Source organism: Staurois parvus, unplaced genomic scaffold, assembly GCF_062004578.1.
Source record: "Staurois parvus isolate SC_StPar_1 unplaced genomic scaffold, SC_StPar_1.0 ptg000049l, whole genome shotgun sequence".
In the NCBI taxonomy this organism is placed as follows: domain Eukaryota; kingdom Metazoa; phylum Chordata; class Amphibia; order Anura; family Ranidae; genus Staurois; species Staurois parvus.
In genome coordinates, this window is record NW_028317845.1 from 3,267,975 (window position 1) to 3,294,629 (window position 26,655).

Below are 26,655 nucleotides of genomic sequence, written 5' to 3' on the forward strand. Positions count from 1 at the left end.
GGATTAAGGTTGGCTCCCCAGTGTAAACCAAATAAGTTTTGGACCTTCATGAATATAAAGAAATATACTTGCAAGGTAAGTATCAAATAGTATGTTATTACTTACTCGATAAATGATAAGAGAATTATTACAACTGAGGTCCAACATTCTATCCTGACCAATGCTTCCTTGTTTAACCCCCCAGGAGGCATTGCCCCTATAGTTAAGTTATCTAGAGATCCAGTGTTGAGAGACTTAGAAAAGTTAAACACTGAAACCCACTAATATGTAGCAGGATTACAAAAAAAAGGAGTAAGAGGAAAAAGGGTGTAAAACAATTGTGTAGACAAAAAGATCTTGTGATTAGACCTGCTGATTAGACTTGTGTCTATATTGCAGAACTGAACAGGATTTTGGGAGAAAGGGACACACATGTCCCTCTTAAATATAATCCAAGTGTTCTCTAAGAAAGAACTAGAAAAATTATTAACAGAGACTACAAACAAGGAATATTGCAGGAGAAAAGCTTTCCTAGTCCGCTTGGCTCCTCATACTCTGATTATGTATTATTGGCCTAAACTACACAAAGATTCTCTACATCCACCATAAAAAGCGGGATTGATTCAGTCACTTCCCAAGTAAGCAATTATATTGATCATTATCTGCAAATCTTGGTAAAAAGTATGCCCTCCCACCTTAAGGATACGAGGCATGCCATTAATGTCCTTAAAAACCAGGAGTATAAAGGAAGGTTATTGGATGGTCACTGCAGATGTTACCTTTTTATATCACCCTATGAGGCTTTTCAGCTGTAGAATATTTTGTAGATCAAACATCCCATTTACCTGCACACCAGAGAGATTCCATCAAGGACCTTTTGAAATCTGCAGCCACTCCTAATTATTTCTAGCTTGGAGGTCAATACTTTCTCCAAAAAAAGGGAATTGCTATGGGGGCCAAGTATGCCCCTAGCTTGTTTATGGCAAAGTGGGAGGAGGATGTCATCTATGCCCACCAGAGGCCAGAATTGGCCTTGTGGGTACAGTATATTGCTTGCATCTTCCTCCTGTAGGATGGAAGTTTAGATTCTCTACATTGAAACACTCAATATTGATAGAGGTATCATCAAACTATGAAACCAGCCAAGCTGAGATCCATTTTTTAGATTCGAGACTATCAACAGATGGTAACCAGTTTGCTACCTCTACCTTTTTTTTTTTTTTTTTTAAACTACAAACCATAATTTGTTCATACCTTAGTTATCAGTCAGGGGTCAGTATCTCATAAGCATTTTATGCGCATTAGGCTTAAAGTGTTACTAAACCCCGGACCCTGCATTCATTATATCCTGTCACCCACAGTACACAGAACATGAAAATGCAATTATTTTAGTAAATATAAACTGCTAAATACCTTTTCTCATCAGCAGTTAGAGCAGTCTTGTAACTTCCTTCAGTGTCCAGTAGAGCACATGTTAAAACTTGCAGGAGGAGTTTAATTTCTGCTCTAGGATGCATAACCCCTGACCTCTGTCTGGACAGTGCAGATTGTCCCTGCGCTGATCACATGCATTCTCCCAAGAAAAAAAAAATCTCTCTAGCAACACTCCAAATTGAGCACGTGCAGAGTGTCTCCACATGGTATGTCTTATCAGGAGATAAGAGGGGGACACAGGAAGAAGGGGAGGATAGAGAAGTCAGAATCAAGCAGCCTACACAATGCTGAGGATTAACCCCTTAGGTTCCACAGTGAGCATAACAAGCACGCTTTATTGCATATACAGACCGATTTTACTGTTGTGGGTTTAGTAACACTTTAACCGTTCAAAACAGGAGGATGATCTAATGTACAAGCGAAGGTCATGAAAAATAGATTTATAGAAAAGGGTATGATGACTATTATCCCTTGAGAAAACCAACTCAACTGTCAGAGAGATAGATAGAAATCTTTTGACTGAAAAACAGAATATGGGAGAAACTACCTTAAAAAGGAGTTCACCTTTGGAACATGTTACATGTTCCACCCGATTTTAGGGTGGAACATGTTCCCATATCCACAGCCGCGCCCAGTGCACCCCCCTTCCTTTGACAGATAGTATTTGGAGAAGTTACCCTGTACTATCTGTCAGATTTTAAAACAGTGAGGTTGTGTGGGGCTCTGCCCACGTCACTCATTCACAGTGTTATGTGAATGTGTGCCTACAAATCCCGACAGACTTAGCGGCTGTAGACTTGTAGTTTTCAATGAACTACCACGGTGCTGTGGAGTGCCGTGGTAGTTCATTGAAGCTTCCTATCAGTATATCTGCTTGCTCATACATCCCGTACAGCAAGCAAATATTCTGACAGGTCTGCAGGAGACCTGCATGGCATCAGCGATTGATCACTGGTGCATTGCTTTACATGCAAAAAAATGTTTTTTACCTGAAAAAAAAAATGTGCATTTATTATTTTTTTCCAGAAGGTGAACTTATCCTTTAAGGGTTTTTCTTGGTCATTTATTACATCTTTTTCTTCACAGCATTATGCTGTAAGATGATTTTCAAAGATTGACATTTTAATAAATATAGAAAGACAACTGAAAAAAAAATTGTGTTGCACTGTCAGGAAAACATCTAATTCATGATATAGTATATAACAAACAGAAAAAAATAAAGTCCTACAAATTAAAAATCAAAATCCACCAAAAGTGTGCAGAATCTTCATGCAGCAGCTGCGCAACAACCACCAAGTAATTATAATGTTGCTTACCAAAACCTTAGACCCCACAACTCAAGAGGTCTAAATCAGCTTATAAAGATGGCAAATTCTGCAAAGATGGATGGCTCCAGCTCTTTACCTAAGGTTATTTATAGAGGGATTCTCTTCCTTGAAAGATCCAATTGCCCCCAATGCATTTGATCCACCTAAATAACTCATCCTTTATTCATAATTTGACTGGCTTCTAACAGTGCAAAAGATGCACAATTTGTCAAATAAATAGGTGCAGGAGTAGAAAAAAACAGTAGCTTTATTTTTACAGCAGCATCTAAAACACATACCGTCAAGCCTTTTATTAAACGTACATCTACTGTTCTTTTCTGCTATAATGCCTGTGCCTCCTTCAAAATGTTGGGAGGACCATGCGGGCATTGAGTGTTTGCTTGGGGGAACATCTAGGCAATATTAAGGGGGGGGGGGTTGGATTCTAGGGACATAGTATACACAAACACTATGTAATTGCACATAAGGATCTCTCTGGTATAATTTTTTGAGGGACTGACAAACTTATCCCACACTGGAGGGGAGGTGCAATAAAAAAAAAAATTTCAAGACTGGGAACTAAAAGGGATCTATATTCTAAAGACATATACCCCCCATGGTCTTAAAATGGATTGGAAAGTCAATGTATTTATCAATAAGGCATTAAGTCCCCGTATTCACTATATTTCCTTTCCCTTTTATACCTTCCCAGGAAATATTCAGTCTAATATGTCAAACTTGTCTGCCCCTCTCCATATAGCACACTTTATAATGGAACTTACTTTATTAATCTGGCTGGATACATTTTTATTCGATCAGTATATTTTTTAATATAAGGTGTATTGATTTAGAGATTCAGTATTAATAAAATTTGTGTTTTTTTATCTTTCATTTTTTTTATGGTTTTATTTTCTTTTACCAAAGATTTTATTAAGCATGTTGAAAGAAACATACAAACCATGACAAATCGTATGATGCTAAGTGACAACAATAGAGGATAGGGAAACATCATACAACAAACACAGAAATACAGATATAAGAGCCACGTTGGGGTCTAGATAACATTGTGTAAGACAGAGGGCCGCAAGGCCCACAGCCACATTCAGAAATATAAAAGCTACATTCAAGATAGGCAGCAAAAAAAAAAAAAAAAACACAAGGAGAGCCTTGCCCTTTTGAGGCAATATTGTCCTTGAGAATCATAGATTTGTTAGATAACAGCAAATGATAGACAATTGGTCTAATATAAACGAACCATATGAAAGAAGAGAGAAAGGAAAAAAATGAGTAGATCCAGAGAGGGCCAAGGGGTCAAAAAACCCAGACCTCTCCAATCCATTGAAAACAAAAAAAAACAAACAGAAGGAAAAGACCAGAGAGAAGAAAGAGACAGGCCAGCAAAGAAAAGAAGTTCACATGGGGGGGAGAGCCGGTAGACACAATCCCCACATAGGGGGAGTGAAGAGGCAAAACCCAATACATCATAGATTAGTGAGCTTTGTGGTAAAATGAGAAACTGGATGGTAAACCACCCACGGTTGCCAAACCAAAAGAAACTTATGTTTATTCTCCAACACCGCCGTCAATTTTTCGTTGATAAAGAAGCCTTGGATCCTGGACCTGACCTCCTCAAATTGCAAAGTAGAAGACTTCCAAGAACCGGCAATAGTCTGCTTAGTAGCCATAAAAAAAATAATTGACCAGTGAGCAAGGTCTGCGAGGTAGGCCACGAAGCGTAAGGCCTCAATAGGATACTTTTTAAGGTTAATGGACGTAACTGAATAAATAAGATTATAAACCCTAGTCCTCAAGCAGCGGGCCACCGGACAGGTCCACCAAATGTGGAGCATTGTACCCTTTAGAGAGCAGCCCCGAAAACACCAGAAGTCATAATCTGGTATAAATTTAGCTAATCGAGACGGGGTAAAATACCATCTCGAAAATTACTTTATAGGAGTTCTCAAATGCCGGTATGTTACGAAAGCATCAGGAAACCCCTTACCACATAGACCCCCAATCCTCAGCAGAAATTTCCATCTGAAGCTCCACATTCCATTGCGCACAGTAAGCAGGTAGAGTTTCAGTCATAAGATTCCGAATTGATAAATAAATTTGAGATAGGGCACCTTTAGTGGAAACCCACACCTTACAAAGCGATTCGAAACCAGAAAAGGTGCAGGGGGGAATCCCGTCTACGAATCAAAGGTGCAACAAAATGACGTAATTGCAAAAAACAGAATAACTCCGAGGGAGGAATAGCATGACTCTCTCGAAGTTGAGCAAACGTACACATACCTTGACCCGTGATTAACGAGTGAACCATCTTATCAGAGTTCCCTGGGGGAAAAAAGCCAACAGTCGAATAATTGTAGAAGAGGCAGATGCGACGAAAGTAAACCCGCCGAATACTTACATGACTCCCAAATTTTCAAAGAATGAGCCAGGACAGAATTCAACAGTTTAGGCCGTGAGGACAGAGGAAGTCAGGGCAAGGCTGAAGGCAAAAGGGGATGTGTGTCCAAGGTATCTATCAAGGCTCACAAGGGTAAGTCCTTGAGAGAAAAAAAGCTGAATAAGGGGAGTAACTTGGGCCACAATATAATAGCCATGAACCTTCAGGAGACCAAGACCACCCCAAATACATGGGCGGTAAAGCAACTGTTTAGACAAACGAGGGCATCCCAAAGCCCATACAAACTGTAAAATTTGGCGTTGTAAGATACAGAGTATATGGGGTGGAATCCGAACAGGGAGCACCCGAAAAGGATAAAGTAACTTGGGAAGGCAAGTCATTTTAATCGCTTGAGCCCTACCAAACCAGGATAAGGACATGGACTGCCAAGAAGAGAGCAACTGGGTTAGCTGGGAAGCACAGGAGGAATATTCACCTGATACAACAAAATCATAAGAAGGTATAAGTTTAACTCCCAAATAAGGAAGATAGGAGGTCCACTGAAACGGAAATTGGGATTGAAGGTGTGTCACAAGTGATTGGGGAAGGGAAACGTTCATAGCCACAGACTTAGGAGGATTTACATGGAAGCCTGAGAGATGAGGGAAATCAGTCAGAAGCGACAAAAGATTGGGGAGAGAAACAAGTGGAGACGAGAGATACATCAGAATATCGTCTGAAAAAAGGGGCAATCTTATGATGCAATCCCACCAACTCAAGACCCGGATGAAGTCGAATGCAAACAGCAAGGGGTTCTAGGGCCATGATGGAAAGAAGAGGAGACAGCGGACAACCTTGACACGTACCACCCCTAATTGGGAACAGAGAGGATTCAACCCCATGATAACGGACCGTAGCGGACTGAATACTATAAAGTCTATAAATCCACTGAAGAAAATCATCCCCCACACCCCAACTCTGCAAGGCCCTCTGTAAATAAGTCCAGGAAAGAGTACCAAAGGCTTTAGTCATATCCAAAGACAGGAACATAAGATCACAAGACCGCATTCGAGCGAAATTACTAATTAAAATAGAGCGTCGAATATTATCGGCCGCCTGGTTTATTTCTTTTTTTAAGTAATGATATTGAAATTTGCTTTCCATTCAATATATTATAATTTAGTTTAGTATTAGAATTTTGTCTCCTTTGTCTTGATCAACTGGATATCGTACTTTCTGCCATCAGTAGACACCTATACGGAAAGGATGGTGTCCTCTGTATTTAATCCACAAGATGGCGTGAGTGAGGATTTGGCCTAATTTTACACAGCCAAATTGGTCTACATGTCAATATTCCAGTTACATCCAAAACAAGGCTTGGTTATGCTGAAATATTTACATTAAATAACGTTGAAAATGAGGCTTGGTTGTGGAGCTGCTTACATACTTAATTGTGCCTAAAACAAGGCTTGGCTTTCAGCTGCCTTTTTAAAAAGTATGAAACCAGCAAAGCACCCATGCCCGGGAGACATTATGAAACGCGTAGGGTGGAGCTATATGCTAAATCCACCACGTTACCAGAAGTGACCCAGAAGTGTGTCTTTGTGCCATCCAGAACTGCTTTATACAATGTACAACTGACTTTCTATATCTATAACTGCAATACAAGTTTTAATTTATTTGTGTGATTTTACACTATGGGGAGTATCTGCTCTTTTATCTCTTTTTGAGCACATATGATTATGTGTTAGTGAAAGGAAGATCTATATGGGCTTCACTCTCTTTGGCCAATATGTGGATATGAGAAAGAGTGTGAGAAACGTGGTTTGCATGGATCCTTACATCATAAGCTGTTAATTACTTTTCTAGCATAAGAGGGTCTATGTATGTTTTGTAAGACTGCAATCTTGACCATTTGATGAAAACGATTCCGTTTTGTGTGGGCACACGGTTCAAGGTTTTCATGGCAAAAACTATTTTCTTCTCAGTGTGGACTTTTGCACTACATTTGGGACTATTTGTTTTCACTTTATGATAAGTTATATCATAGCTTATCATAAATTTGCTTCACATATCATAAATTGCTTCACAAATTAGCGAGGCACAATTGGTTTACATTATCTCAACTATGAAAAATAACTTATAGTTTGTTTGCTGCTTTTCACGTCATAACTTTCACACACACGCGCATTATGTTCTTTTATTACACTTTGTGTCTGCATTAAATTTTTTTTGCCAAGGGGTGATTAACAATGTGCACATAGATTAAGGATTGGTGCAGAAAGATATATATATGGGGTCATCTGAATCTAGCAGCAACACCCTCTGTGTTCATGATGCTGACTGTTATATTAAATACAATGCAAGTCATCAGGATCAGAAAAATCAGGAACATTTATTTAGATGTGTTGCACTGCGCTTGGCAAACAACCAAACACAGACTGAAACATGCAATGTTCAAGCAGCTATTTAAAAATCCATCAACATGATTCCAAAGGCTGGACACAGATGATGTACAACTGTACTATAAACCTGTTCCCCTTTCTACACAGAAAAGGGACTAATTGGCCCCCAAATGTATATATTGCAAAATACTGGAAAATCTTTGCTTTTGACCCAAAAAGCTATCCTTAAAAAGAGAAGTTTGGGAATAGGAGAAAAACAAAAAATCATTCACCTAGGTGGGTGCAGCAACAATCCCAGCTGCAGCTGTCCCCCACTCAGTTCTCAGTCAGCAGACAGTCGGTGACTGTCACTCACTGGAGCACTGGGACTGTGGAGGGGGCAGGAGAAGCTGGCTCAGTGGCACGAAGAGGCTGAGCCAGCTGTGGGTCCCCACTTTAAAAATAGCTTTGGCTATACTTCTCCTTTAAAGTACTCCATAAAGAAATCAAGAATCTAAACTTGCTTAACCATCACAACCAATCCTCAAAACTACACTATATTGCCAAAAGTATTTGCCCACTTACAAAGAAATGAACGGTCTATAATTTTTATCGTAGGTGTATTTTAAATGATAGACAGGATATCAACCAAAAATCCAGAAATCCAGGTGGAGCCGTGGCTGGGATTCGAACCAGCGACCCTAGTACTGCCAGGCAGAAGTGCTAACCATTTAGCCACTGTGCCACCCCATATTGTGTCAACTTCCATATTTGTATCCTAAAAGGTTACTTTGGGGTCTCATTCACATGACCATAATTAGAAGTAAAATATGCCTAACATAAAAACACGTTTTCCAGTGACCGGGGAGATGCAGGTGGGGCATACAGGCAGCCATAGAAGTAACTGGCTGTATGCCCTTGTACTCATGTAAAAATCAGATGCTTCCCTGCATTAATATTTACCCGAACATGCGGTAACAGTGTATTTTACCGAATATGAAGTGACGTGTTTGGTAAAATACATAGTATACTTGGGTATAACACAGATACAGACAAGCCTCAGCATTAAGGGTCAGTTCACACCACAATTTCTGCATTATAGTGTGTTTTTGATCCATTCCCCCTCTTTTTCTTTATCTCAATTCAAGAAGTGTGTTCCGATGCATCCTTCCATGTTCCATATGGTAAAATGCAGCATGTTCTACTTGTTGAATGCACTGGAAAGCACTGAACTCCTGTGAACTAGGACCATTGGCATACATGGAAAACACTGTACATGAATTTTGCATGCAGATTAAAAAACACATGGGACTGCATTTGGTGAACCAGCCCTTAGAAGTGCTTCTTAATGCTAGGAATATTTTATGCCTAATTAAGTCCATGTGCATAAAGCCTTAAAAACAGTTCTTTACGATTGCAACAATATGACAATTATTGTTGAAAGGAATATCACCCCCCCCCCCCCGAAAAAAAAAGGACCAAATTCCAGCACCCCATTTATAGCTATAGTGAGAAAGCTTAAGTTAATCATCTTTAGAGACTGAGCCAAACAAGCCAAATCTTTGGCTGTCAAGGTGCTTACACATAACTAGAATTCCTGCAGTGTGTATGGCAGCAAAAATAATCCAATGGCAATCAAAGCTGTAATCATTACAAAATACTGACACAGATCCCTGCATCTGAGCAATTAAAAGACACCAAAATATCAAAGTCAGCTTTGCAATAGCCTCTAGAAAACTACCTTTACCAGGTGAAAATTTGCCCACTTACAAAGAAATGAACGGTCTAGAATTTTTATCGTAGGTGTATTTTAAATGATAGACAGGATATCAACCAAAAATCAAGAAATAAAAAACAACAAATTTTATAAATTGAACTGCGGTTCAGTGAGTAAATAAGTATTTGATCCCCAAGCAAAACATAACTTAATACTTGGTGGCGAAACCCTTGCAGGCAAGCACAGAGGTAAGACATTTCTTGTAGTTGGTTACCAGGTTGGCACACACATCATGTGGGATATTGGTCCACTCTTCTTTACAAATCTTCTCTAAATCCTTAAGGTTTCTTGGCAACTCAAAGTTTCAGCTCCATCCATAAATTTTCTATAGGATTGAGGTCTGGAGACTGGCTAGGCCACTCCATGATCTTCATGTGCTACTTCATGAGCCACTCCTTTGTTGCCTTGGCGCTATGTTTTGGGTCATTGTCATGCCGGAAGACCCATCCATGACTCACCTCCAGTATTCTGGCTGAGGGAAGGTTCTCATCCAAGATTTTACAATACATGGCCCGTCCAATGGTTCCTCAATGCGGCAAAGTACCTTTAGCAGAGAAACATCCCCAAAGCATAGTGTTTCCAACTCTGTGCTTGACTATAGGGTTGGTGTTCTTAGGGTCATAGTCCGCATTTTTCTTCCTCCAAACACTGCGAGTCAAGCTAATGCCAAAGAGCTCAATTTTGGTCTCATCTGACCACAGCACTTTCTCCCAATCCTTCTCTGAATCATTTAGATGTTCACTGGCAAACTTCAGATGGGCCTCTGTGCCTTCTTGAGTAGGGGGACCTTGTGGACAGTGCAGGATTTCAATCCATGGCAGCGTATTGTGTTACCACCAATGGTATGTTTGGTAACTGTGGTCCAAACTGCCTTGAGATCATTCACAAGCTTCTTCCATGTAGTTCTGACGTGATCCCTCACTTTTCCCATGAGGCAAAAACTTGCACGGAGCTCAAGACCGAGGGAGATTGATGGTTATTTTGATGGTTATTTTGTATTTCTTCCATTTGCGAATAATCGCTCCAACAGTTGTTTCTTCCTCACAAAGCTTCTTGCTGATGGTCTTGTAGCCCATTTCAGCCTTGTGCAGGTCTAAAATCTTGTCTCTGACGTCCTTTGAGAGCTCTTTGGTCTTGCCCATGTGGTGAGGTTTGAAGAAACATTCTGTGGACAGGTGTCTTTTATACACAACAGGTTGTCGTTAGGAGCACCTTCTTAACCACTTCCTGTCCGGACACTTTTACCCCCTTCCTGTCCAGGGCAATTTTCAGCTTTCAACGCTATCACACTTTGAATGACAATTGCGCGGTCATGCAACACTGTACCCATATGAATTTTTTACCTTTTTTTGAGACAGATAAAGCTTTATTTTGGTGGTATTTATTCACCGCTGGGATTTTAATTTTTTTTACTATGTAAATGAAAATGTCCAAAAATTTAGAAAAAAAGTGGTTTTTTTTTTAATAAAATTTTGCAAATAAATATTTCATCATAAATCTTGGCCAAAATTTATTCCGTTATTTTTTTAGTAAAAAAAAAAAAAATCCAAATTAGTTTATAACCAAAAATTATAATTTTTAAACATTTTTTTTTACATTTTTATTATATTATTTTTTATTTTTTTTTTTAACATACTGTCAACCCTTGCAGTACAGTGTCACCATGGGTTTTTTTTTTTTACACGGATTGCTTTTTCAAAAGCAATCATTTCTCTTTCTCTCTGTCTGCATTCTTGCAGTCATTGAGAAGTACTGAGTGAGCTGTGATTGGTCACAGCTTGTCACATGGTACAAGGCTGTTGTGAATAGCCTTGTACCATGTGACCTCTGTGATCATTCACAGATTTCACACGTAGTAAGCAATGATGTCACAAGTGACATCTTGCTTACTACTTTGCATGTGATCACTGATTCGCCAATCAGTGATCACATGATCGGGACCTCGTACAGAGGTCCCGTCTGACGATCGGTGTTTCACTGTGTCCGGAGGACACAGCGGACACCGGATCGCGGTGGTGCGCATTCCCAGGGAGCGTGCACAGCTAGAAAAGGTGGGTGCCGTTTAGGAACGGCAACCCGCCCCTAGACTGCCACCGCCCTGCCATTTATAAACAGCAGGCGGACGGCAAGAGGTTAACTCTGTACCACATGAGCACTCAGCCAGTCTGAGGGAGCCAAAATTGTTAGTTGGTAGGAGATCAAGTACGTGTTTTACTCACTGACCTGCAACTCAATTTATCATATTTGTATCATGTGTTTTTTTGGATTTTTGGTTACTTCTATGGCTGCCTGTATGCCCCACCTGCATCTCCCCGGTCACTGGAAAACGTGTTTTTATGTTAGGCATATTTTACTCCTAATTATGGTCATGTGAATGAGACCCCAAAGTAACCTTTTAGGATACAAATATGGAAGTTGACACAATATGGGGTGGCACAGTGGCTAAATGGTTAGCACTTCTGCCTGGCAGTACTAGGGTCGCTGGTTCGAATCCCAGCCACGGCTCCACCTGGATTTCTGGATTTTTGGTTGATATCCTGTCTATCATTTAAAATACACCTATGATAAAAATTACAGACCGTTCATTTCTTTGTAAGTGGGCAAACTTACAAAATCTTCAGGGGATCAAATAATTATTTTCCCCACTGTAGTCGTATTGCCTGACTGCACCCGAATTGGGTGTCCCTTTATAGAATTGGAGCTCTGAGCTCCAAGAAATTGATGGGGAGCTTGAATAGTCAAGGATTGGAAGACTCCTCTACAGTCTGAGAGACTTCAGGTTTCTGTTGTAAGAACTTATTGTAGGGAAGGAAAGATTTTTTTTCCACTGTTAAAGTTGAAGTGGTGAACCAGCAGGACAAGGGCATTTTTGTTTGGGCGAAGAATATTTAGTTGGGAAAGCTCTCGAGTGGAATTGAGCAAAAGGTGCTGCATCGAAAGAGGCCATCATTAAACACAGAACTCTCTTGGCAGGTCTCATTGTGGGATTTCACTGGGATCTCAGTTGTCGAGCTTGAGCTCTTAAGAGAAAAAACTCTCTATTCTGGATGAGAGACCTTTTTCTGGGATGTGTCCAGGATCAGATCCAAGTATTGTAGGCACAGGGAAGACTGGAGAGTACATTTGTTGAAGCTTATTACCCAGCCAAAGCCATGAAGCAGCTGAGCTATCCTGTGAACATCTGCTAAGAGTTGTAAGGGAAATGAAGGCTGTCTAGATAAACTATCACCTGGATGCACGGAGTACTGTATAGGGCAAGCAAGGGTGCTAAGATCTTTTGCAGCACCATGGGAACATATGACCTGTTGAAAGCCAATGCGACAAACTGGTTGTCTGCCACTGTAAAGTGTAGAAATCACTGATGAGGCTACAAAACGGGAGCATGCAGATAGGCACCTTAGATGTCCACAGGCGCCTTATGCTTCCCTTTTCTCAGAGAGGCAATTACTGACCGTTAAGACTCCATACAAAATTTTGGAATGTGAAGGAATATGTCGAGTGATTTTAAGTCCAGGACAGGACAGATACCTCAGTTGGGCTTTGATACTGTGAACAGGTTTTAGTAGAAAAGCTTGAACCCGTCCTGAGGTTGTACTAGTATGATGATCGCTGGAATAAGATAAGAGGTGGTTTATGGCCTTATACAAATCTGACTGCCCCTGGTTTTTGGTTGAGCTGAAAGAAAAAATGGTGAGGCAGTAGAGTATTGAACGCTTTCTTGTACCCTTTTGAAACCACCACAGGTCTAGGATGTCTGACCAAGAGAGATGCAAACTACAACAGATGTCCCCCACTTTTAGGAGTAAGCTGGTTCGGTGTGGAGGCTGATCAATATAAAGTATTAAGGTTTTCCGAACAATGGCTGATATTTACTGAGTTACTCTGGATATCAACCATCTTATCCAACTATCTGCCTGTGAGGAAGTAATTTGCATTGGGCAGTGATACATCTAACTAGTCACCACCTTATTTCTAGGAACCCCTGGCGCTCTAGAGGCCTTCCCTGAGAAACCAGGCAAACTACTGTGTTTTCAATCTACCCTCGAACATGGAATATGAGCTGTTTTAAATCCACATATGACTATTGGAGAACAGCATAGAAGCCCTTATGTGACTATTTAGAGGATGCTAGTAACTAAACAATTCTCTGGCCTCATGATATCTGTTCTCATACCTTATTGGGTATCCATCGATCCACTGATCCTGTTCATTTTTCTGCTCTTATGACATTTAGTGTACACATTATCAATTTCAAGCTCATGAAGAAGCGATCATTATCGCAAAACATGTTAAACTCATTATTATGACCCTTAGGGAACTATCGGGTGTAAGAAACCTAAGATTTAAAGAGTAACTAAACTCAGACCCTGCATTCACTCTATCTGATCTCCCACGGTACACACTACATGGAAATGCAATTATTTTAGTAAATATAAACTGCTAAATACCTTTTCTGATCAGCAATATATAGCAGTCTTGTGACTTCTATCAGTCTGCAGTAGAGCACGTTAAAGCCTGTAGAAAGAGTTTTCTCTGCTCTAGGAGGATGCATAACCCGACCTCTATCTGGACAGTGCTGGTTGGCCCTGTGCTGATCACATGAACTCTCCCAAGGAATAAGAAAAAAAAAACAAAAACTCTCTAGCAATACATACCAAACTGAGCATGTGCAGAGTGTCTCTACATGATATGCCTCATCAGCAAATAAGGGGGGGTGACACTGGAAGGGGAGGATCAGACAAGTTAGGATTAAACTGCATTTTTACACAATGCACAGGATTAACCCCTTAGGTTCCACTGTGAGTATATCAAGCATGCTTTACTGCATATATAGACTGATTTTACTGTTGTGGGTTTAGTAACACTAAGTTTTCCTGTACATTCAAGCGTTTCACTTATTCATCACCCACTAGACCTGATCGTCTGTCTCTGCCTAAGCATTTTTATAGGTTTTCCCATTATATTTTAAACAATTGTTGTATATAAAAAAACTTGTATTTTTAATTGGTGTCTATGGTGCCTATAAAGGCCATATAATTCAACTTTGTGCCTAGCAATAATTCAGGTTTTTGAAGGTGTCTTTGTGCCCAAAGGGGTGTGGCGAGATCGGAGGAGAGTTAACTTTAATATTGTCAAGTCTTTAACAGAGGCAATGAGCTTTTCCAACATTTGCAAGCATGGTGCAGGAAGCTCTCCTTTCAATATTGTTACAATGTGGGGAAAGAAATCTTCAGCAGCTTCCTACAATACTGTCCTGATATCTTCATTCCTTTCTGATTCAGCATCGTTAAGAGAAAGGTCATGTTTGAATATATAAAAAAAAAATTATATATTATAATATATATATATATATATATATATATATATATATATATATATATAAGAAAAAAGTGCTAACAAAATAATATTCTTCACAGCAGCAGGTCTGAGGAAACCAAATTCACCCCACTAAATAGACTAGCAAAAAAAGTAGGCATGCTGATAGTAAAAGGCGTCGTCCTGAGCTGACATACTGTATTTCCATCTGTCCAAGCCTCCTGTAGGCAGCAGCATTACCCAAAAGTTAAAGACTTCCTGTGTCCCTCAATGAACGATGAGGAAAAAGATGAGTGTCCAACCTAGGTATGATCTATGAAGATGGGCAGCACGGTGGCTAAATGGTTAGCACTTCTGCCTGGCAGCACTAAGGTCGTTGGTTCGAATCCCAACCACGGCTTCACCTGCCTGGAGTTTGCATGTTCTCCCTGTGTCTGCATGGGTTTACTCCGGTTTCCTCCCACACTCCAAAGACATGCTGTTAGGTTAATTGGATCCTGTCTAAATTGGCCCTAGTATATGTATGTATGAATGTGAGTTAGGGACCTTAGATTGTACGCCCCTTGAGGGTTAGGGACTGATGGGAATGTACAATATACAGTGGGGATCAAAGGTTTGGGCACCCCAGCTAAACATTTGTATTAATGTGCATAAAGAAGCCAAGGAAAGATGGAAAAATCTCCAAAAGGCATCAAATTACAGATTAGACATTCTTATAATATGTCAACAAAAGTTAGATTTTATTTCCATCATTTACACTTTCAAAATAACAGAAAACAAAAAAATTGCGTCTGCAAAAGTTTGGACACCCTGCAGAGTTAATATCTTGTACTGCCCCCTTTGGCAAGTATCACAGCTTGTAAACGCTTTTTATAGCCAGCCAAGAGTCTTTCAATTCCTGTTTGAGGTATCTTTGCCCATTCTTCCTTACAAAAGTCTTCCAGTGTTTTGAGATTTCTGGGCTGTCTGTCACGCACTGCTCTTTTAAGGTCTATCCATAGATTTTCAATTATGTTGAGGTCAGGAGATTGTGAAGGCCATGGCAAAACCTTCAGTTTACGCCTCTTGATGTAATCCCCTGTGGATTTTGAGGTGTGTTTAGGATCATTATCCATTTGTAGAAGCCATCCTCTCTTTACCTTCAGCTTTTTCACAGATGGCATCAAGTTACCATCCAAAATTTGCTGAAATTTTATTGAATCCATTTTTCCTTCTACTCGTGAGATGTTCCCTGTGCCACTGGCTGCAACACAACCCCAAAGCATGATTGATCCAACCCCATGCTTAACAGTTGGACAGAGGTTCTTTTCATTCAATTCTGTGCCCCTTCTTCTCCAAACGTACCTTTGCTCATTCCGGCCAAAAAGTTCAATTTTAACCTCATCGGTCCACAGAACTTGTTTCCAAAATGCCTCAGGCTTGTCTATATGTTCATTTGCAAAGTTCAAACGATGATTTTTGTGGTGAGGATGTAGAAGAGGTTTTCTTCTGATGACTCTTCCATGAAGACCATATTTGTACAAGTATCTCTTTATAGTGGAATAGTGTACCACAACTCCAGTGTCTGCCAGATCTTTCTGGAGGGATCGTGCAGTCAAACGTGGGTTTTGAATTGTTTTTCTCACAATCCTGCGAGCTGTTCTGATATTTTTCTTGGTCTTCCAGATCTTGCTTTAACTTCCACTGTTCCTGATGACTGCCATTTCTTAATTACATTCCGAACAGAGGATATTGACATCTGAAAAAGCTTTGCTATCTTCTTATAGCCTTCTCCAGCTTTGTGAGTGTCAACTATTTTCAGTTTCAGTTTTCTAGACAACTGCTTAGAACAACCCATGGTGCTGATTGTTGGGGCAAGGTCAGATGAGTCTGGGCATTTAAAACCTTTGAGATTGACATCACCTGGTCATCCCAGACGATGATTGAGAACAATCCATGACACTGGCAGGTCTCAGCTTGGCAAAGGGGGCAGTGCATGCTATAAATTCTGCAGGGTGCCCAAACTTTTGCAGACGCCATTTTTTTGTTTTCTGTTATTTTGAAAGTGTAAATGATGGAAATAAAATCTAACTTTTGTTGACATATTATAAGAATGTCTAATCTGTAATTTGATGCCTTTTTGGAGATTTTTCCATCTTTCCTTGGCTTCTTTATGCACATTAATACAAATGTTTAGCTGGGGTGCCCAAACTTTCGATCCCCACTGTATATATGTAAAGCACTGCGTAAATTGACGGCGCTATATAAGTACCTGAAATAAATAATCATACTTAAAACTCACACAGGGCCAGCTACAGAACAAGCACAACTACTATGTAACACAATACACTTTAACAAATTTGTGATGTTAACTGCATTTATAATATGTTATCAAACATATTCATTTTGTAGGGGTTTTTTTTCACCACTCCTGTAATATCTTATATACATATGTGTGTGTGCCTTTTTAGGGCTCGCTCATTATAGCAGGAAGGACTGCTGCTCATCTGAAAAGTTATCCATGCTTGGATAGCTTTTCAGAGACATTTGACAGATTTCAAAGAGGTGATACACTGCCTCCTCACTGCCTGCTGAACCCCCTTAAATGCAGCATCACCGTGACGCAACCATGTGCTATGCAAACGTTTGCAGGGCGGTTGCAGCATGGCCCCATTCACCGGGGTGTATACTGCCAGCTATGGCCAAAACGTGTTTGTCCCTGGCTTTTGTGCCTGCAGCTAAAGGAGGAGCAGTTGGTGGTGTTAAAAATGTGTGGTTTTACGGTTCCCCAACCTCACATGTGAAGACCTTGATTCACATAGGTGTGACTGTGTGTTGTATGTAAGGCATTCATTACAAATGGCTTACTACTAGAAGCTAAAAATGAAAGCCATAAGAAAAATGCATTTTTTTTTTTAATAGGGACGATGGTCACAAAATCAGAGATATCTAGGTCTAGCCCAGGGCTCGACAAATCCCAGGTGCCAGGTCGCCATAGCGACCAGAAATTGTGTCCTGGAGTCTTGGTTCACACACTGCCTCCCATAGACTTCAATGTAAACACTCTTGTCAACAGCAATCCTATGTGAACACTTATCACCACATGCCACTATCACTTGCGAGTCTGGAATGCACCGTTACAAACTCACACAGGACCCTTTTCATAATGGCACTCGAAATACAATGCGAGTGGACTGCATCTGTGTGAAGCACCTCAATAGGAACACAATATCTAGCATGTCATGTGAATCTGAGTTTCAAAACAAATCCAAAAACACATATGTATGAACCAGGGTGGCTCCATTCAAACCGGAGTGTTTTGGGATTGCAAGAAAATCACTGTTATCGCAAAACGCAGGTTCGGGTGTTATTATTTTCAATGGCGCCTAGGAGGTGGTGCAGTTTTGCTGTGATTGTTGCATGGCAAAGAGCATCACGTGAAGTCCCAGGTGCTGACAACCCATGCTACGCTAGCGACAAAACTGGCTCCTAACTTTTTTAGCTGGCTCCCAGACTCAAAGCAAATTTTTCCAGCTCTGGTCTAGCCCATAAATCATAGGAATCTGGTAATTTCAACTACAGTCTGAAAGACATCGATTTACATTATGAGTTTAGGTTTTACTTGGACCTAATCTCAAAAAGCAAAGATTTGTGATGTGTTAAAAAAACATTTTTTTTAGAATTGTCAAATGGTGCCTAAGCAGTAGCAAAAGAAAAAAAATAATAAAGTTACTTATTGTCTAGAATTCCTCCTAAAAAAAAAAAAAAAGCAGTGCACTTCCTGATTTGCAAGTATGCCTAGGCACCACCGTGCCTACAGCCTTATAGCTGCACAGTTGTGCTCAAAATAGCAGTCCAACGTCAATAACCAGATTAATCACTGTTTTTGGTATAAATTAAATTTCTACATGGCAAATAATTTACTAGTAGATTAATAGAACACCAACAGACCCAACAGTCATGACATGCATGCTGTGTAATTGATTAATTTAAAGGGGGCGTGTTCAAAATAATAATAGCACTGTAGAGTTCAATTAGTGAGGTCATTAAGTCTGTGCAAAAATAGGTGTCAAACAGGTGTCCCTTATTTAGGGGCGAAGGCAGCAAATGTTGTACATGTTGGGTATAGTGCATTTCTCTCTGAAAATCAGAGTAAAATGGGTCATTCCAGACATTGTTCAGAAGAACAGCGTACTTTGATTAAAAAGTTGATTGGAGAGGGGAAAACATATAAAGAACTGCAGAAACTGATTGGCTGCTCAGCTAAAATGATCTCAAATGCTTTAAAATGGCAACCAAAACCTGAAAGATGAAAGAAAACGGAAAACTACCATTCAAAATGATCGAAGAATAGTCAAAATGGCAAATTGTCAGCCAATGATCAGCTCCAGGGTGATCAAAGAAGGTCTAAAGTTACCTGTGAGTACTGCAACAATTTGCAGACAACTATGTAAAGCCAAGCTATCTGCAAGAAGCCCCCGCAAAGTCCAACTGTTGAAAAAACAACATGTGTTGAAGAGGTTATAATTTGCCAAAGAACACATTGACTGGCCTAAAAAAAAATGGTGCAACATTTTGTGGACTGATGAAAGCAAGATTGTTCTTTTTGGTTCTGGGGGCTGCAGACAGTTTGTCAGACGACTCCCAACCACTGAATTCAAGCCACAGTACACTGTGAAAACAGGGACGCATTGTGGCGCAAGCATCATGATATGAGGATGTTTCTCATACTATAGTGTTAGGCATATTTACCACATACCAGGAATCATGGATCAGTTTGAATACATCAGAATACTTGAAGAGGTCATGCTGCCTTATGCCGAAGAGGAAATAACCTTGAAATGGGTTTCAACAAGACAACGACCCCAAACACACCAGTAAGCGAACAGCATCTTGGTTCCAGACCAAAACGTTATGGAGTGGCCAGCCCAATTCTCAGACCTTAATCCAACAGAAAAGTTGTGAGATGACATCAAAAATACTGTTTATGAGGGAAAACCAAGAAAAGCATAGGAATTGTGGAATGTAGTGCAATCATCCAGGGCTGGAATACCTATTCACAGGTGCCAGACGTTGGTCGACTTCACTCAACACAGATGTGAAGCAGTTCTCAAACAGTAGACAACTAAATATTAGTTCAGTGATTCACAGGAAAGCTAAATCTTCAAGCATTTTTCAGTTTATACAGTAAATGTTTGAGTATTTAAAGAAAAATGCAGACACTACTATTTTTTAACAGCCTAATATTCCTTTTTCACTTTCTGTAAAGTAATACATTTGAAACATTTTTCTTCATGTTTTGATTTGCAGTGTTCCCAATGCATTTGCATGTATAGAAATAAAAGCTATTATAAGGAGTTTGAGCTTTACTCACTTTAAAACACACTGCTATTATTTTTAACACAACTGCTTATCTGCAGTGTGAGATTTATGGCACTGCTGCCTTTAACTGCTAGACTGAGGAGAATAGGAGTGATATTTGATGATGTCACTAGTGTGCTGCTCCCTGTTCTCCTTGCTGGATGCTCTAATATCAGGAAGCAAAGATGGCCTCCACCATACAAAGATACAATACAGAATAAATTAGTGTGCTGCTCCCTGTTCTCCTTGCTGGATGCTCTAATATCAGGAAGCAAAGATGGCCTCCACCATACAAAGATACAATACAGAATAAATTAGAAACAGGGAAAACGCCAGGTGCAGGTGGGATCACCAGCAACAATGGTGACTAGTTCTTTAGTCTCTGTTTTTTTTTTTTTTTGGATACAAGTTCTAGAGTTCAGTTCTTATTTAAACTAAAAAAAAATGTATACATTAAGGAAGGAGATGCGGGCTTAAGAAGTGCTTATTTTTCTGAAGGGTCAGACCGATCTCCTAATGCTTAACCATGTGCGTGACCCCTGGCTAAATATGCATTCCTAATATCACACACTTTACCACAAATCACTTGCATATCCAGATAGAAGCCGCATACATAGTCAAATACCTTTTACTACACAAACAAGACATTGTCCTTCATCACTGTCTTCTTTTGTATGCGGACACCATGCGCATGACCAACTGACCATCATGCATTTGCAACAATAAAGCACTATCAAATGCTCACACTAGGGAATTGATAAATAAAGTGACCTGACCAAAAATTGACCACCAATAACCTATTCACCTCACCATCGGTATCTAATGTGACTCTTTTTTTTTTATTTTAAAACAGTAGCCAATTTACATTTTCAATCAGAGTTCTGTTGTAATATTTTTTAACTGTCTTATCACAAGTGTGCTTTTGCCGTTGGCATTAATAAACATGCCTCACATAATTTAACTGCGCTCCTTAGCAAAACTTCTCATATGTGCTGAAATTACTACTCTAGCATGAACACTATAAGCTGGCCTCTGAAAAGCAGCCTCCATGCAGCTACAGCAAACCAAATCTAAATGGAGTCTCTTAATGATTTATGAAAAAGTGCCTAAGAACCCTGAATTGGCCATCAGCCAATTTTCTGATTGCAGCAGGTATTTAGGCCTGAGACCATCTTCTGTAAACTGACTCAATCGGGCAATATAATGGTTTATTTCTTTGTCGCTTATAGCTAAAGACCCACATTGGCCAACCTCTTTCAATGACTGCTGAAGCTACTACATCATAACGCTTCTTCTGACATTCTAAAAAGCTAAAGAAAGGATCTAAGATGTACAGCTGAAGAGCTTTTTATACCCTAAATTAAGTCTAAAATAAGTACCTTTTTATCTCTCTAATCTTGTACCAAACTTTACGTTAAAATCCACAACAAACATTCCACATTCATCAAAACAAAACATTTGTCTTACAGTTATAGATTTATTTAAAACCACCAGCAAGATGAGAAGGGCGTGTCCCCTGCCAGCAATATAGAGCTCTGACAAGCCCTTGCTGAATCAGAGCCAACACTCTCCAGCCATTAAGAATATGAGCTAATCAAGGCTGTACCTCTGCTCTGAAAATGCTAAACATGGCCAGTTTCTTCACCGGTCTTCGAGTGCCAGCATCTTAAAGTGGTAGTAAAGTCATTTTTCTAGGTTTTACCTACAGGTAAACCTTTAATAAGGCTTACCTGTAGGTACCGTGAATACCTCCTAAACATGCACTGTATAGGAGATATTTACTTTAGCGCCGGTGATGTCACCAGCACATGCGCACTGCCCTCTCAATGGACAGCGTGCCATCCATTGACAGCCGTGACATGGCCAAGACTCCTGTGCGCATGCGTGGAAGTGACGTCACCGTGGTGCAGCTAGTCAAACAGTCAAAGCATGGGAACCCGGAATGAAGACCAGGTGAAGATGGAAGCCCCAGGGAGAATGACAGCATTCCACTTGAGGGCTTTGTTTTCATTAGAGTCTTTCATACTATGCTAGTATGCGGAGAGATTTTTTTAGATTTATTTTTTGTAGTTTACTACTGCTTTAACTGTGGGCAGCCAGCTTGTGGCTTGTTGTGCTACCTGAATGGTCCTGCAGTCTTCTGGGACCTGTGATTTGTCCTAATAAACTATGGGCATGAGGGGCGGTTTGAGAGCTTGGGGTATAAAGATATGGTATCCAACACAGATTGGTAACTGTGAGGATATATACAATGCTTACAAGTGCCACTTCCTAGTCAAACTATTGGGAAAAACAAACAAGGAGGGAAGGCTAGAGTGGACTTTACAGGTACTACAATAGCATTAATTAAAATTGTTGCTTTATTGAATATACACAAACATACAATTAGTAAAATCTTCTGTAGTCCCCCGATGGAATAGTACACTCCGTGCAGTTACAAACCGTGTAGCTACATATAGTGTTAATGCATCCCACAATAAAATATACTATAGCCCGGTAAGAGTTTGAAGAGAGATATTCTGATATCAATAGCTGTAGTTACTCGACATGCTTCACAATGATATCGCTTCTTCAGGAGTTGCTACATTAAAAAAAGTTGGTGTAAATTTGTGCACAACATACTATGTTGACCAATATTTAACAAAGATCAATTTGATAAATTGGATATACCTTGATCCACACGCATCAAAGTGGGGGTTGAGGAGGGAGATCTAAGCCCTCCTCAACCCCCGCTTTGATGCCTGTGGATCAAGGTATATCCAGTTTACCCATTTGATCTGTATGTTAAATATTGGTCAACATAGTATGTTGTGCACAAATTTACACCAACTTTTTTTCATGTAGCAACTCCTGAAGAAGCGATATCATCACAAAACATGCTATTGATATCAGAATATCTCTCTTCAAACTCTTACCCGGCTACGGTATATTTTTATTTTGGGATGCATTAACACTATATGTACCTACACGATTTGTAACTGCACAAAGTGTACTATTCCACTGGGGGACTACACTCTCTGCAGAAGATTTTACTAATTGTTTTAAGTTTGTGTATATTCAATAAAGAAACCATTTTAATTAATATTTTTGTAGTGCCTGTAAAGTCCATTCTATGGCCTTCCCTCCTTGTTTGTTTTTCCCAATAATTGAGAGCTTGGGGGGTATAGAACTTCTCTAGGATCACCTGATTAATGCAAAGTCACTGCATCACTAAGCAAGCTTTTTTGTAGTACAGTATTTACTACATACAGTAATTGGGAAACAAAACTTGACAGTAGTGCACAACCAATTGTTGGGGAATGTCAACTCCAGACACTCCCTTCTAGACTTCTATACTTGCCATTTCCCTTACCGGTCCTACAAATTTCATTCACTGTAAGAAACTGAAAAAAAGTCCAGACAAAGCTATAGCTATGCACTGTACCATTACTTCTACATTAGAAGGGAAATAAGGGACCACATTTGTGGTCTTTCCATTTGTGCATAAAGTCACATTCTCCATTTTACGAGCTTAGCAGCTCTGCCAAGAGCCACATCACTGTTCCTCTTAATGTATCAGAAGCTCATTTCATGGTTACTAACACTTGTCCTTCACTGCACAGCAAGAATCTTACCAGGACTATGAGAGCGCCATCTCTCTCCTTCTCTTCTGGGTGCTGCTGTCCTCCAAATACCTCCACCTTCTTCTTCTTCACCATTTAATTCTTCCCGCAAGCTGCGCCAGTTTCCACTCTCGGAGCGGACAAACTCATTCTTTCTCCCAGTTGGTGGAGCAACTCCTTCTTCAAATGCAGGCCGCACTGGGAGGGTTTAGGGGAGAATAAGTCGTATAACAGTACTAATAATTGGATATTCAGATTTCATGACAGTTAAGTCAAGCATGAAAGATTTAGCTTTATATAATTAGGCCTCATGTACACATGAACTCACCTAGTCAAACTCTCCTGGCAGCAGAAAAATGCTAAACGCGGCAAAAACATGTGTAGATGTGGTACCGCGTTGAGCGCTTGGGACCTTTATTCACTTGATTGGCCAGAGTATTTTCCATTGACATGGATATTCCCCCAAGCACTAAACGCGGCTAGCAGTTAAGATTTTTTTGGTCTAACGTTGCACTCCTGAACGCGATTATTCTGCATTTTGCCACGATTTTCGTTTTCCCGCAGCCGGTGGTTAGGGTAGGCTCAAGTACATGAAGCCTTAAAAGTATGAGTAATAACACCAAACCAAAAGACTTTACCTGCAAATCACTTGTGGTCATAGTGGTCAAAAAAACAAAAAATAAGATGCTATATTTATACATATACAATGCAACAGGAGTAAACTAAAACTATCCCCAATACACTTCCCTGTGCAATACTAATTTTATAACATCAGCATTGCAATAGCAATACAAATAATGGCTCTTTTTGACAATCCAATATAAATGTTCATGAACAATCTACTTTCGTCTTGTGACTGCTGTCCATCTCTTTCCAAAATTTCCTGGATTCCCTATAAGCTTTTTAGCTTCTCCTCTGCTGTTTACTTTCAACTTCTAAAGGGCTACATATCCCATGGTACCTTGCTGCCTGCAACCAGGGATTCCTGATGTAATTGTGCCTTCTGCCACTCCTCTCAGCACCTGTGTAGTTCAGAAGGCAAGCTCTGTGAATTCTGTGACACATCAATGCCTATTAACAGGACATAGTGAACAGGGATGTTCAATTTCTATCGCCCGGAACATGTAGTTCAGGGCGCCGGGCAGTTCGTTTTTTTCAACCTGTATCCCTGCTGTGGGCAAGCAGCAGGGCTCACCTGTTGGGTGGAAGCATTTGGGCAGCAGAGCTGTCGCCGATTGCTTCCACACAGCCCCCTACAGTTCCAGCCTCCTCAACCCCCCCCCCCCCCAAACCACCGTCCTACCTGCTTTGTCTCCCGGGCTCCGCTTGCCCATCTGCAGGACCGGGATCTGTTCAGGGAGTGCCAGTGGATAGAGGTGAGGAGCGTGAACACTCGCTCCCCTCCCCTTCTTGATTTCCCAGCCATCGAGGCCAGGAAAGAATGTAATGCGTTGCGATCTGCACTGTATTACATCCAGTGCAGTACAGGGGAGAAATCCAGGGTTTACGTACAAACGTAAAAGCACGTGGCAGGGTACCTACACATGAGAAAATGCTAATTGCAATCCACGTTACATATCGCCGCACACACCAGAATGAGAGCAATAATTCTAGAACCAGACCACCTCCATAACAGTAAACTGATGACCTATAAGGGGCTTTAAAAGTATCACCTATAGAAAATATAGGGTACTAAAGTTTGTCGCCATTTCACATGAGCATGCAAATTTAAGGTTTGACATCTTGGATATCTATTTACTTGGTGAAACCTCATCTTTTATATTTTACAAAAAAGGGGTAATTTATTGCTTATTTTGTGCCCTAAAATTAAGTGCATTTCTTTCTGAAGTTTTGCGTTTCCTAGACTTTTTTGGTAATCTCTCGTGTGACATAAAAGATCAGAACTACCACTATTTTATTCTCTAGGGTCTCTGATTACATAAAATATATAATATTTTGGGGGTTTTATGTAATCTTCAGGCCTAAAATTATTTTTTAAACATGTGCAAAAAATGCAAAAAGGGCCCTGGCAGCGAAAGGGATAAAGCATAAGCCTGACACTCCCCTTTCCTGTCACCCAATCAGTGCTCTTCACACTACAAGGTCTCTTCCCTCCCTGCTAGTTCCCGGGTGCGGTGATGGAGACAGGCAGGGAGCGGATAAGGAAATAAACAGCGCAAAGTTACAATTATTAAGTCGCCATAAAGCCCCTTTTGTTTTTGAAAGCCCCAGGCATTCCTAAAATCACCTCTGATTTAAACACAGCTTTGGTTAAAACATTTTTGGGGGGGAATCTGGACAAGTAGATTGTCAAGAGGTAAAAGTAGATTGGGACCCGATTATGTCCTTGGACAAAGTTTAAAAAATTTCCACACCCCTGAGTGTAAATGCGTGTCACAGAATTATAGGAACTAAATGCTTAGAGAGTAAATTAAGTTTGCAAATACCAAGATCACTCATATTAATAGAAGTAGGCTAGAAATAAATATATGATTTTACATTTTCACCAAATATACACAAAGTTACTAATTATCATAAGGTTATTTTTCGTGCAGCCAATGCAGGGCAAAAAAAAAAAAGGTATACTTTAATGTAGACAAAGGAAGACATATTTGCCTTCCTTTTGCTCTATCAGGGCACATTTCTGCAAGAGAGGAAAGAAATCTCTTTGTGAGCTATAAGTCTCTGAATTCATAGCTCACCTAAGGCTGTGTGATAATGGCACTCTAAGCTACATTCTGAACATGTTAAAATGTAGATAGCTGTATTTATTTGTGTCACCGTTGCACAAATATGTCCCTTTTTAAACACAATGAAGCACACTATTGAACTTTTTTCCAGCCTTGCCGCAATGGCTACAGCAATAGCAGTAAATTGGTTCAAGGGGTTAAACCAAATTTTATCATATACAGGTTTTTTTTTTTTTTTTTTTTTACAGAGCTAAATATGACTGGTATGGACCACTAAGTCCATAATGAGTAAATAAACAGTTTAAAAAAAAAAAAAAAAGGAAAGTGAAAGCTTGTTTTTGTATGTGAAGCTTTGCTTTCTTGTAAATTCACTACTACACAATATAAACACATCTGCCCAACTGTAGCTTAAAAAGGTCAACTTTTCATTTGTT

At 40.0% G+C, this 26,655-nt stretch overlaps 1 protein-coding gene across 1 annotated transcript in view; it reads right to left on the reverse strand.

Moving 5' to 3' along the window:
• Positions 1-26,655, reverse strand: part of GIGYF2 (GRB10 interacting GYF protein 2) — a gene marked incomplete at its 5' end in the record, with an annotated part of 153,929 nt that overhangs the window by 112,397 nt on the left and 14,877 nt on the right. Inside the window, one exon of the mRNA XM_089666000.1 lies at positions 23,544-23,729. Coding sequence (XP_089522126.1) covers positions 23,544-23,729 — 186 coding nt within the window. The remainder of the gene's footprint in view (positions 1-23,543; positions 23,730-26,655) is intronic.